This window comes from Neovison vison, chromosome 2, assembly GCF_020171115.1.
Source record: "Neovison vison isolate M4711 chromosome 2, ASM_NN_V1, whole genome shotgun sequence".
Taxonomy (NCBI): domain Eukaryota; kingdom Metazoa; phylum Chordata; class Mammalia; order Carnivora; family Mustelidae; genus Neogale; species Neogale vison.
This window is the reverse complement of record NC_058092.1, coordinates 95,084,687-95,098,187: the sequence shown is the minus strand read 5'-3', so window position 1 is coordinate 95,098,187 and position 13,501 is coordinate 95,084,687. Positions and strand designations below refer to the sequence as shown.

General features: G+C 53.5%; 1 protein-coding gene across 1 annotated transcript; it reads right to left on the bottom strand.

Moving 5' to 3' along the window:
* Window positions 1-6,992: 6,992 nt before the first annotated feature.
* Window positions 6,993-10,941, bottom strand: PROK1 (prokineticin 1). Its single transcript, XM_044236468.1, has 3 exons — window positions 10,870-10,941; window positions 8,563-8,688; window positions 6,993-7,112 (listed from the first exon to the last, which is right to left on the bottom strand). The coding sequence occupies exons 1-3, from the start codon at window positions 10,939-10,941 to the stop codon at window positions 6,993-6,995; spliced, it is 318 nt and encodes a 105-aa protein (XP_044092403.1).
* Window positions 10,942-13,501: the final 2,560 nt, after the last annotated feature.

Sequence of the window (13,501 nt, the reverse complement as noted above, 5' to 3'; positions counted from 1 at the left end):
AGAGAGAGAGAGATCACAAGTAGGTGGCCGCAGGGGGCGGGAGGGAGCAGGCTTCCCACCCAGCAGAGAGCCCATGTGGGGCTGATCCTAGGACCCTGAGATCATGACCTGAGCCGAAGGCAGAGGCTCAACCCACTGAGCCACCCAGGCGCCGTGTTACCCACATTGCAAACAGTTGAGAATAGCATTTGAGGAGCCGTCTGGTACCGAAAACCACTCATGACGAAACCCTTACTGGGGGCATCTCGCCCCCACCCACAAGATAAATGTCAAATGAACATTAAGGGATGCCAAATCGCTCACCAGTCTGGAATGTTCCAGTCCTCCTGTGCTGGAGACCCTGAGGACCTCCCAGGTGCCCACAGGCCTCAAACCTCAGAAGGTGAAGCCTGGTTCCACGAAACATGGGCCATTTCCTGCAGCCGTGAGCGGCGCTGAGACAGGCCCTGGCCTCGTTCTCTTCAGCCTGGACACATGGGCCAGACCAACCTCCTGCCGACGAAAGCTGGAAAGCTTTTTTTTTTTACTTTATGGATTTTAATTATGATTTTTTTTAAACAGCTTCATTTTGACATAATTCACACCCCATGAGAATTCATCCATTTAACACATTTAATTCCATATTCCTCAGATATTCACAGAGTTAGGCAACCATGGGTAGGTACAACCTAATTTTAGAACATTCTCGCCACCCGGAAAGGAAACCCTGTACCCACCAACAGTCACTCTCTATTTTCCTACACTCGGCTCCAGGCAATGACCGAGCTGCTGTCTGTCTCTGGAGATCTACCTACTGTGGGCATTTCGCATAACGAGAATCATATGAAACGTGGTCTTTTGGGTCTGGCTTCTTTCTTTCAAGTTTCTTTTTCTTTCTTTCTTTTTTTTTTTTTTAAAGATTTATTTATTTATTTTAGAGAGAGCGCAAGAGTTGGCGGGGGTGGGGGAGAAGAGGGGAACCCCAAGCACTGAGCTCAGAGCCCGACACGGGGCTCCATCTCACGACCCTGAGATCCCAGGCTGAGCCCGATTGCGCCGCGCAGGTGCCCCTGGCTTCTTTCGCTGGGCATCCCTGGCTTCTTTGGTTCCACACAGCATTCTCGAGGTCCGCCCCTGCTGTGGCATGAGCAGCATTTTGTTCCAGTTTAGGACTCAGTGACATTCTATGGTAGGGCACAACCTCCTTTGTTCATTGTGCCGTTGATGGAAGCAAGCTGTTTGAGTCTAGAGGGCCCTTCGCTTTTCTTTCTGACTCCCCCCTGGAAAAGTGTCCCGATGGAAAGCAGGCCCCGGACTGCCTTATCCTTCCCTCCCCATCCGGTGGGATCTGAGTTTTTGGTACACTCCAGGAGAATTCTCCAGGTGGACTCTTGGGCTGGTCTCAGATCAGACACCGGCCAAATTTTCAAATAGCAATTCCTCAATCCCTGCGCTTACAGCTGTCAAAGCTCTGAAAAAGTAAGAATGCCAAGTGTTGCCCTTGGGGGTCTGAGGCCTTGGCCCCACCTCAACCCACCCCCAACCAAAGCCAACCTGGGTAAACACGCAGTCAAAGTAAAACAGTATGTTTGCTGTGCAGACTCAGCTCTGAGGCAAGCCCCCACACCCGGGGGCCTCTTTCAAAAGCCCAAACTTTTCTTTGGCTGAGGGAGTCTTCCTGCTTCCTCCTTGGGTCTTCCCTCTGCTCCTTGCCCCTCTGGAGCCTTGCAGCCAGAGTCTGTGAGATGGGAGAAGGGCCAAGGAGAAACACTGACCAAAAAGCACTCACGTGCCTGCTTGGTGCCGGCCAGTTGGAATCCTTTCCCCTACCCCACCTCGAGTTCGTCCTGAAATATTCAGGGGGAGCAGGGCTTAGCGGCAGACTTCCACTGAATGCTCTAGAATTTTAAGCCCTCGGGAGAGCTTCAGGCAGACGCTCAGCTCTGGCCTCTGCCCTCCGCTCTGCCTGTGTCTAGCCCTTAGTCCTCCATGAGGAGCACCCCCAACACCCAGCTTCCCTCAGGCCCTACCCTTCCTCGGCACCCTACTGGTGACATCTCCCCTCCCTGGTGCCAGCGGCTTCTGCCCTACCTTCTGCTACCATTCTCTTGGAGGGTAGGGTCCTTTTTTTGTCTTTGTTTCCGAGATGACTAAGTCCATCCAACAAAAGTAAATGGAACTTTTATAATTTAAGATGTTCTCTCTCACAGACAGCAATCCTGTACTTTCCCACTCCCGACCTGCCCCCCAGGACCCATCCTGGTCTCTCAGGGCTACTGTAGGCTTTGTGTACGGCTCTCTCAATCGCCAGGATCTCAGAGGGCCTCCCTCTGGTGAGTGAGAAACTGCAAGGGGGCCAGGAGGTGAGCACGGAGATGTGGGGACTCTGGGAGCAGAAGGTCTGTGACGGGCGGCAGCTCTGAACCCCACATCCCAGAGACCCCAGAGACCCTTGCCAGTCTGTCTCCTCTTAGGAAAGGCTACTGCTGTTTCATTCATTCGTTTGTTCATTCTGTAAATGTCCTGAGCACAGCTCCATGCAAGGCACCAGACACGGGAGAAAACCATGGTCTCCTCTGCTTACTGTGCAAGAAAGGGACCCCTTAGCTCATAAACGAGTAATAAACTAATTAGTTAATACATGAATTCACTGGGTTCGACTTCAGATGACCAGAAACTTCTCAGTCTTCTGTGGGCCCTCCCTTCAGATCTGCCAAAGTGTCCCATCACCCTCCCCATCCATGGTGTGACCCAGGTGCTGAAAGCCAGCACCCCACCAAGTCCCGCGTCTCTACCCCAAACACTGGAGGGAGGGGTCTGGGCCAGGCAGGCCAGCCCAGGACCCCCTGCCTCCTCCCCCCACCTCCTTTCTGCCAGCAGTGACTGACCACAGTGCAGAGAGCAGGAGGGCACGACCCTGCGTAGCTTGGGGTCTGGAGAGGGGCTGCCCACCAACACCCTCTGTCAAGTACTCAGTACACCTGGTTCTTGGGCTTGGTATGGCTATTGCTGGGCTTGGTCTGTGATGACCCCAGGCCCTGAAGCCAGCCCCGGCAGAGGGCAGACTCTGGCCTCAGTAAATGAAGGGATCTGAGGCCGACAGGGTGGTGCAGGCACTTGGCAGGGAACTGGGTCCAGAAGCCCCTCCTGCTACCCTCCCCATCCCCCACCTTTACCACAGGCCTGGGTGTCCTCAGTCCCTCGGCAGCTTGCCCCTAGGGATGCACTCTGCTGTGTACTGGGCCTGCGAGGGGCGCCCAGTTCCTGGGAAGAGAGGCCACCGAGAGGAGAAGCTGGGGGTGGGGCTGTTCCCCAGGGAGGCCTCCGTCCTCTGGCTGTGCAGCTGTTCCTCCCAGCCCCCATTATTCAACCTGGGGACACAGGCAGGATGCAGACACTACCCTTCCTTCTCTCATGGGTGAAGGCCGACATGGGCACGGATGTTCTCTAAGAGCAGGTGCCAACTCGTGCCTGAGGCCTATCCCAGGTGTTTCCATGTGGATGGATGCGGATGGGGCAGGGGGACACATTTGAGGGGCTCTTGAAGGAGGCACTGAGGTCACCAGACCACAGAGGAGACACAGAACATTCTCCACGGAGGAACAGCCCTGGCACAGACACACATGGCATCTCCCAAGGACCGTAGGCAGTCTTGAGGCCGAGAAGCCTGGTGGGGAGCATGGGAGAGGCAGAGAGAGGGTGGGCAGGGGCTTGCCACGCCCCGCTACGGGCTGGGTTTTCTCCTTTGGAGCTGAGAAGGGCCGTCAGAGGCCACAAACCAGGTAAATGTGCTTCCTAGAAAGATGCTGGTAGACATGCCAGGGTGGATTTTTAAGGGGAAAACTGGAGACAGAGAGAATAGGTCAGAAGCAGTTGCCACAGGCCATGCTCGGCAGGATGACTGCTTAAATCTGGCCAGGGCTGCCGTGGGAAAAGACAGTAGAAGAGAGAAGACATCTAGACTGCTCTTGAGCTTCCGCCTTGGATCCTGGGGGTGATGGTAGCCCTGACCCAGATGACTAGCCAAGAAGATGGGGACTCGGGGGCACAGGTGGGAGGAGGGGCATCCCATCATCATCACCTAGCTCACCCACCTCTATCGTCCCACTCCTGGAGAAGCTGGACGATGTCTCGCCAGAAAATGACAGCAGCTTCTAGGAAAGAGGTGTGTAGGTGGGACCGGACCCAAAGACTCCACAACTAAGTATTTCTCCTGTACTTCTTAGGATGACAGATTTCTTTCCACAGGTGGAAGCACTGTCCCTCTAACCCTCTGGTTGAATCTATCCTTTGGGGACATCTGGGGAATGGTCCCCATCTCCTTTGAGAAGGGCACATCTTTGACTCCTCCATGCCATCCCCAGATTGGTCACTAGATGGCACCAGACTCCACCTGTCGAACAGGAAGGGGTTAGGTCCAAGGGGAGGTAGGGCTGTCACTGAAAGGGCAGCATCTGGGAAGGATGTCCATTTTTTCTAACCCCGATTTAATTGAACTCTTTGGGAATACATTCTTATCTTAATATATGTTATTCCTATAAGTAGATTCTTTTCATAATTATATTGATGAAGAATATATTCCTGAGTATAAAAACTTCTCACAAATACACTTTTCTTACCTCCCTGCCCCTCCAACCTCCCCATCTCTGCTCTTAGGGCTTCAGGGGGAAAAGGCAGTGAGAAACTGGGGCAGAGGTCAGTTATACATTCCTTGGCATTCTGGTATAAAATATGAGAGCTGTTCCAGTTAGACTGAAAGGGGTCTACAGACTGGCCAGCTCCAGATGGGGATGGAGATGGGGGCTGCAGGTGGCGAGTCAGTGTGTGCCTCATCAGGGGCACTCCTGTGCCTCCAGCCATCACCCTGTGTCTCTGCTGTGCTGAGGCACATGGCCATGTCTCATCCAGGAGGGCTCTGCCTGCAGAGGCCACAGCCTAACTGGGGAGGGCCCCACACACCAGCATGACTTGTGGTAGTGATCGTTGGTACCTGGAGACCCAAAGGATAAGAGTGGGAAGATTGGAACCCTGGACATGGACAATAGCTCTATGTCTGGCACCTGAGCCTGAGTGCAGGGGGGAGAGATCCAAGGGCTGCAAGAAGGGGCAAGAGCCAGCAGAGCAGGCAAGGAGGTCCATCAGAGGAGCCAAAAACACAGAGAAGGAGCCCTGAGTGGGGCTCAGGTCTGACTCAAGTGGGTCCTACAGTAAAGCCTGTCCTGAATACCCCCAAGCAAGGCTCCAGCAGATCCAGGGCAAACAGGGGAGGCAGGAGCCCCCAGGCCTCCTTAACCAAGATGAGTTTGGAGGCTTCTGAGAAACACAGGATACAATGTCTTTTTTTCTTACATTTTGCATTTTTCTAGGCCAGGAATTGGGGTGAGGAGGGGCTGTGGGGACAGTAACCTGACAGGGAATGCTCCCAGCCCCTGGGTTCGGACATAGGCTCACGGCCGTCCTGATAGAGAACTTCCTCACCCCACACATGGTGGTCTGGGGGTCTCAGGTCCTGGACACTAAGCAGAAAGGACTGAGTTGCAGAAATGGGAGTTGCAACCCATCCAGATCTTGCCATTGGAGTCCCCACTCGGCAGCCAGTTCAGGGCTCCCTTCCTGTCTCCAACCCGCCAACACACCTGAGCCACATACCTGAGCAGCACCTGCTGGGCCCAGAGCCCAAGGCCTGTCACACTCCATTCAAAGAAACCCTGAATCCACTTTTGCAAAAAAACTGCCCAAAACAGGAAGAGCAACGGGATGACATCCCTCCTCCACCTGGAAAAGGCCCTGTTCTGCCCTCCGACTCGCAGCCCCCGAGTCCCCACACAGGCGGAGCAGGAACAGCAAGGCCACTCGCCCTTGTTCATGCCTTTATTCTGCAGGGTCAGGTCAGCAAGCTCAGCTTCGGGTGTCCCCTGCTGTCCTGGGTGAATGTAGGGCAGAGTCCAAATGGGAGGAGCTTGATGGGGCTGATGTTTTAGCAGACAGTGGAGGCCCGTGACACAGCTCCCAGACAGATGGCTCTGAACTTGGGAAAGCCCTTGATGTCTAGAGAAGCTGACTTCTCTGGGTGTGAGGCCTGTGCAGTCTGGTCCTTAGGGGACAGTTGCCTCCCAAGTCAATGTGCCTGCCTGCTGCCTCCCCTCCCACCTCCCACCCTCCCCCAGCTGGGCAGAAGCCCTGTGTCCTCAAGGTCAGAGACTTGCTCCCAGGGGCTGATCCTCAGAAAGGAGCTGTTTGAGGTCACTCCTTAACTGCTCCCTAAACTGTCATGGCCGATTAGATTAAGCTGCCCTCACTTGCATTCTACAGGGAGGTCGTGGGAACTGGGGGTTCATTGGTGAATGAGTAAAGTGTACGGGGAGGGGCCTCGGAGGCAATGCAGTTCTGGCCTAGTGGGTGGGCTCCCCCCACCTGCCATGAAGTCACTGCCTTCTGCACCTCCGCACCCCATCCCGAAGGGCTGACCTGGGGCCCATGGCCTAAAACTGAGGACTTAGTCAATCAAAGGAAGACGAGCAACTCCCCGGTTGCCCCTCACGGACTTCATGGAAAGGCTCAGCCCAGGACCTGTCCCTCGGAGCAGTACACCCAATACATACACCCAGTAGACGGGGCCAGTGGGGGCAGGGGCTGGGGAATGTAGGATTTGGGCAGAAGAGCACATGCAGGAAGGGGAAGAGACGGACCCAGGGAGGAAGACAAGTCACGTCCGTGAGTGAGGCAGGGGATCAGGGGAAAGAATCCCCCTTCCTGGTACTTACAACCCCTCAGGCAGCCAGAAGGGGAAGAGAACCAGTCGGGGCGCCTCTCAGACCACAGCCCAGAGCTGGGACCCCGTGTGCTGCATGCACGTAGGTGTGTAGGGAAGAGGGACTGAGGAGGACTGTCTGGGGAGGGGGGACCGGGCAGCGATGGGCTGGGCCATGTAGCAGAAATGAAACACCCTCTGAGGCGAGCCCAGGCAGGACTCAGGCAGAGGCCCCGTGTGTGTCCCGACAACAGATGGGCTCCTAGAAGCTGATGTTCTTCAGGTCCGTGGAACAGCGGTACCTGCCGTCCGGGCACCTGGAGCACAGCAGGTTGGGCAGGCAGGGGCAGGTGTGGTGCTGGCGTTTCCTGAAGAAGGGGACCTGGGGAAAGAGGAAAAGAAGGAGGACAGCTTCACCATGAGGGAGGTGGGCCTTCTGGCAGGAGCTTCTGGCCGGCCCAGCCCTGGCCGGTGTCTCCTCTCCAGCCAGCACAACAGTAACAGTTATCACAGAGGGGGGAAACTGAGGCATGATGGCTGAGCGACTTGCCAAGCTCACGCAGCTGGTTTGTGGAGGAGCCGGGATGTAGACAGACCCAGGCAATCTGTCTCCCAGGACAAGGTAACCAGCCTAACCTAACTCAACGCTAGGGGGTGCTGACGATGCAGCCGTGGACCGGACAGACACTGTCTCTGCCCTGTGACTCTACCCGGAGACTAAACTATTGATGTTTCCTCCAGGGAGGGTGAACAGGAACAGTTATGATCATAGGTAGGGTCAGACTGCCCGGGTTCAGTTCCCAGGTCTGCCCCTTCCCAGCTGCGTGACAACTGGCAGGTTCTTTAGTCTGTGGGTCTCAACCTGCTTATCTGCAAAATGGGTCAAAAATAGCACCTCCCATGTATGGCAGAGGTTTAAGCTATATAATTGCAAAAGCTCTTAGTCTGAAAAGTGGCCCATAGTAAGCACTCCGCTTTAGCTTTTACTGCCCCCGGTGTCCCCTTGAGGGAATGCAGATCTGCAGCCAAACTATCACACACCCCAAGACAGCGAGGACTGTCCCAATGTCCCATCTTGACTCGGCCCCGCCTCCCCAGGCCCCTCGCTGTTCCGATCTGGAGGATGACCACAGGAGGACGCCCAGAAGAACCCAGGGCTCCTAGGTGCAGACGTGTTCCCCTGAGCAGCAGGGGGTACTCCAGAACCGCAGGGAACCCAGGGGAGGGGCTGGCCCACGGGGTCCCCGTGCACACCTGGGGTTGCTCCTGTACCCGGCTGTTCAGAAGCAAAGGCCTAGTGGCCCTTCTATGCCGCTGGGGCTGGGAGCAGCCTACCAGGGGAGGGGAACTAGGCATGAAGGGCCCAAAAGGGTACAAGTGCCTCCTTAAAGCATATTCCCTGGGCCTGGAGCTTGCGGTGCCCTAACAGACTCATCCCTTGGGTGGGAGGCCATTTTGTGAGTCTTATTTCAGGTTCTTGAGGGACAGTTCCTAGGGGCAGAAGACATTCAGGTCCCCTTGAGGATCTGAGTTCATCAGATCTGAAAGAAACTTCTGGGGTAACCAGTCTCTTCCCCTCATATTCATGAGGTGATTGAGGCCCAAGGCAGTCATGCTAATTGCCCAAGACCACCCAGCTGAGGAGCAGCTGGGGTTCCGGCCCGCAGATCTAACAGGCTGTGTGATCAGTAGCCCCCGCTCCACCCCAGGCTGCCCCCAAGAAGCAAGGAGCCGGGCTCAACCCGGGTGAGCTGCTTCTGAGGTCAGAGTCAGAAAATCAGGGTCTAGTCCCAGCTGTCTGGCTCAGGGCCCTGAGCAGGTCTGTGCTGTACCTTATGGCTGCTGGGGTGACACTCTTCTCCTTCCCGCCCCAGCGGGGTGCACATCCGAAGCCCACGCAGCCACAGGCTGATTGCACAGCAGGAGCCCGCCCCACACTGGACATCCCTCTCACAGGCCTGCAGGGAGACAAAGCAGCCATTCGGAGCCCGTTAGTGCTACCCAAGAGAAACCAGAAGGGAAAGGTACATCCAAATCCCTCACGGCTGCCTGGCACCCCAGACAGCACATCCATGCTTCTGCTCCACTCACAACAGGATGCCGGGGCTCAGCGAGGCGTCCAACTGTGTCCGAGGACCCCTCCAAGCTCCTTGGAGCCCATCCAGTAGGGAGGCAACGCTCCTCCTCGGACCAAGCCAGAGTCAGGAGCACGGCTCTTCGGCTCTAGTAAATGCTCCAAGGATGCTGGGGAAATGGAACTAATCTGAATTCCTAGAGGTGGGGGGGTGGGGACATTGATGGTCCAAGTCCCGAGGGGGTCAGTCCTTGGACTAACAATCCAACCTTGACCCCACACCCAGGGTTGGTGTCTTCCTTTCCCTGGCCCCCACCTCGGCCCTCCCCTTGGCCTTCACCAGAAGCCTCACTGAGATGCCAGCACCCCAGAGAACAGGGGTCTCCCCAGTGCTTCTCTGCTGGCATCCTCAATCCCCAGAGACGGGTGGACCCCTCTGGGCTAGGCTCCAGAACAGGAGCTGGGCGGCTTTGCCTGGTTTCTGGAAGCTGTGAACTTGCTCAGACCCAGGGAGGGAAAGTGGGGGTGTGGGGTCTGCTCCCGCCCCCCAGAGGAGGTGCAAGTGACAGTCACCTGGCCATGCATGTCTCCAGCCCAGTGAGGGCACATCTCACACACCCACAGCCCCTCAAAGCCCGGGTCAGGGTCGAGCAGACCCTCCCTTACTGTTCTGCCACAGAGCTGGAACATCATGGTTTCAGTCTGGCAGGAGGGAATATCCCATCCTGAATCCAGGAAGGTCACAGTCCAGGGAGCAAGGGCGTGGGGCCATGTCCACCCAGCCTCTTCCTGGGAGCCAGCCTCAGGGCGGCAGCAGGGCATGGAGAGGGGAGGGAGATCCTGACACCCCCTCCCCAGCACTGGGTCCCACCCTCTCCAGATGTTGGAGCAGGCCCAGTGAGGTCAACGGGGCGTCAAGGTCAACCCGCAACTCCCATCCCTCTTGGTGGTTTCTCTCCTTTGTTCTTGGCCTCCCCGGTCTCAGGCTACACAATTGGAGATTCAGAGACTGATTCATTAGGTATAATTTTGCCCTAACAATGTTATTCATGCTCTGGGTCTTAAAAGCATTGACTTGACTTTAATATGTGTTCGTCTTTGAAACTTAGTCTTTTTCCTTTAAAAACGAAAAGAAAGACCTTTCCTTTCTGTGACCATGAAAACTAATGAGATTTCAGGAATGGTTTGGCATTTTTCTACATTTCCATTCTTTATGTAAAAAGTTAAAGGACATTGGGGAAAAATTAATTTCTCTCTCTCTTTTTTTTTTTTTTTTTTTAGCAGCTTTGATCTGGAAAACTGTTAGGTATTACTTTCCCTTTTAGTAAGAGTCGTCCCACCAGTGTAATGCATTTGAGGGTGGTCCCAGGGAAAGCCCCAGTCTGAGGGTTTCGAATTCTAAGACAGGCAGCACCCGTGTGTGCGAAACCTCCACTGGGAGGCAAGATTTCTACTTGTTATCAGATGCTTACTTTTGGGTACACCCAGCCAAATGCTCTGATCAGAACTGAGCACAGTTAAAATACATAAACAATAAAGAAAGGAAAGAATTTCAAGACAATCTTCCTTAAGAGTAAAAAAAGCAGAAGTTAAACATCCCCAATTAAAGCTAATAAGGTCCCTGACTTTAATTAAGTCAACATGCTGTGTAAATGACACTGACATGTGGACCAGATTGTATATGAAATCCCAAATTTACACAAAAGATAAATTACGGGGTGCTAATCAGCTTTATGAAAGAATTCCTTACTACACAATTAGGAATCTTATTCTTCCCCAAGGTCTAAACTTCAAAATGTTCGATGTTCTTCTAATGAATTTGGAAATAAGACTCGATTTACACATAGCCTCTCCAAAGTAGACCCCATCTAGGAGGGGGGTAAGGTATGACTAATCTGAAAATCATGTGGAATGCCCCTCTGAAACGCTGGCTGACCACGACTCCCTAATTTTTGTTTTGTTTTGGTTTGGTTTGGTTTGCCTCCTGCATGGTTGCTGGCTCCCATCCCATGCAAACCCTGACACCCGCCCAAACCCAAGGCATGGAGAGAGTTGGATGCCTTACCCCAGTGATCACGGCACAGTCCGACATAGTCAGCAGAAGGAACATGAATGAAACTCGCATGGCACCTCTCATGGTCACTTGGGGTGAAGGCACAACGCTGCCTGCTCCACGGCCTCTCGCTTGGTCCCACTCAGCCTCCTGCGCCAGCTGGGAAGGCCAGGCTGTCCAGCCCTTTCCCTCCTCCCAGATTTATGCAGTCCGGTCCCGGCTGCCCGTGGGCACCTCTCTCTGCTCTTCCCTTCCCTGTCACCAGTGCTATTTAGATGATCTCAGGGACACATGAGACCTGAATCTCTGATGACATCAGATCATCATCAAAACCAATAAAAATGAACACATCGGGGGCGCTGACAGTGGCTCGAGCTCTCTGAGGAGCCCAGAGATGCAGTCAGTGACATACGTTTCACTCTATAGTCTTTGGCGCCTCTAGGGCATCCTTCTATTCTGATTGGGGCAGGGGGTGGGGGGCAGGCAGCTCTGACAATGAATTAAGGGATTTACAACATCACCGTTTATCCTTTCTGCTCCAAACCATGCAGCATACACGTAGGATCACCCACCCCCTCACTATCAAGCCAACAAGAATTACTGGGCATTTACCATTGGTCCAGCCCAGAGTTGGTGGCCCAGAAGATATGCATGGGGAAGGCAGTGTCCCTGGTCCTCTAAAAGGTTAAATGTTTGATAGGGAGACATAAGACAGTGAGAAAATAAGGCGATGCTTGGGGGAAAAGGGTTGACATCTCTGAGAGGCCCACATGAGCAATAGCTCTGTAAGAGGCTCAAGAGGAACACCAAGTGTCACTTGGTACAGGAACCAGAGGGCAGAAGATGAGCCCAGGTCTCTTCAGAGAAGCATTCTTCGGTCTGGGTATAGATAAACAGGGAGCCAGGAGCCTCCCCGCTGCCTTCCTGGGTTTGGGGTGAGCATGAGAGGGGGTGAACAAACACGGTGAACCCGGTGCCAGTTTGGTAGGAACTTGAATTTGGGCATGGGTCCTCTCGTTGGGCTAGGAAGGCCCCGGTCCCAGACCTCCCACACCAGCCAACCCAGAGATAGCTCTCGGAATCCTGTACCAGACATCTGCTTCCCTTCACAAGAATAAAAGCTATTATTTCCAAGGTATGCTTTGAACTTATACAAGTTCAACCAGGTTTTTTACTGCAGAACTTTTCAGAGCCTTTCCTAGGCTACCAAGCAGGGAAGGCAATTTGTAGCTCTCCCAAACCAAGCCATCCATCAGAATCTTTTTCCTTAGAGTGTCTCAGGGAAATAGGGTTCCTACACAGAAACACTGGCAGGTGTTTACGAGTGCAGAGAGAAGTGAACTGGCACAGTAGCTAAGAGCCAGACTCCAGAGGCGAGACATCTTAACTTCTGGTCCTAGGTGGCTCATTCATTTTATGACCCCAAGAATACTGTCAAACTCCCTAAACCTCAGTCTTCTCATCTGTAACATGGGGGAGAGAGTATCTCTTACATTATGGGGGTTGTGAGGATTCATCCATTTACGTTTTCATTGGCCACATATTTATTTATTTATTTATTTATTTATGACCACTCCATTGGAGGCACCATTCTCGGTGCTGGAAATCAAGCAGTGAACAAAACAAGGTTCCTGCACTCAGGTAGCTTTGGTTCTAGGGAGGATATAGGTAATAGACAACCAAATAGATTTATAATAAAATAGCCAGGTGTGCTGAGTTCTATCAGGGACAGAAGAAATAGAGCCCAGTAACAGGTGATACTTTGATTAGGGTGAGGCTCTCTGTGAAGAGACACTAGAGAAGGCCTGATAAAGTGAAGGAATGATGTGGGCAGTGCCGGGGGGAAGAACCAGTGCAAAGGCCCTGGGGCAGGGCCTTCTTGGCCAGTTCCGGAGCAGCAAGGAGGCTGGTGAGCAGGGGAAGGGAGTGGATACAGTTGGAGCAGGAGCCAGGACCCATGCCCCACTAGCATTGCAAGACACTGTATTGGACCTGGTGGCAAATGTACCAGAGTTCTTGGATGGTTTGGGGCAGGGGAAAGGTGGGGGAGATGTCATTTATACTTTAAGAGGATCTCTCTGGCTGCATACAGAGAATTAAATGAGATGATGTGTGTGACGTGCTTTTCACCAGGCCTGGTACAGGGCAGAGATTTGCTAATAATTAGCAATTTGTAACACACACACACACACACACACACACACACACACAAAGATGGACCTATCTGCCTTAATATAAAATTCTCCTATGAGGTGAGCATGGAAATAATAACCCTGTATGACCTACTTTTCACTGTGCACTGAGTCAGGCACACAACCAGAGAAACTAGAGACCATCCAGCCTGTCAAACACTTACCTGCTGGAAGAAAGCAAGGCCATGCTGGGTGCTAGAGGAACTCCCGAAGCAGTCCTGGGCTCTGAGTGTCCCCACAGATGCCTCCTCACAAAGGCTGCCTTCCCTGAGACAGTGGTAAATGATGGCTGATCACCCCCCACTCCCGTACTCCCTCTGCCTCCCATTCTCCCCCCATCCCTTCAACACAAAACTAATTATCCCACGCAACTGGTGAAGAATGGTAGCGAGAAATACTGTTGCAAACAAAGCCAATAACATTGATTGAAAGCATTGCATTCATCTGGAATG

Coding starts and splice junctions, on each gene's coding strand:
- PROK1 (XM_044236468.1), bottom strand. CDS start 10,941: ATGAGAGGTGCCATGCGAGTTTCATTCATGTTCCTTCTGCTGACTATG. Junction 8,689..10,869: donor ACTGTGCCGTGATCACTGGG/GTAAGGCATCCA, acceptor GTCTCCCTGCAG/GCCTGTGAGAGGGATGTCCA. Junction 7,113..8,562: donor GTCACCCCAGCAGCCATAAG/GTACAGCACAGA, acceptor CTCTTTCCCCAG/GTCCCCTTCTTCAGGAAACG.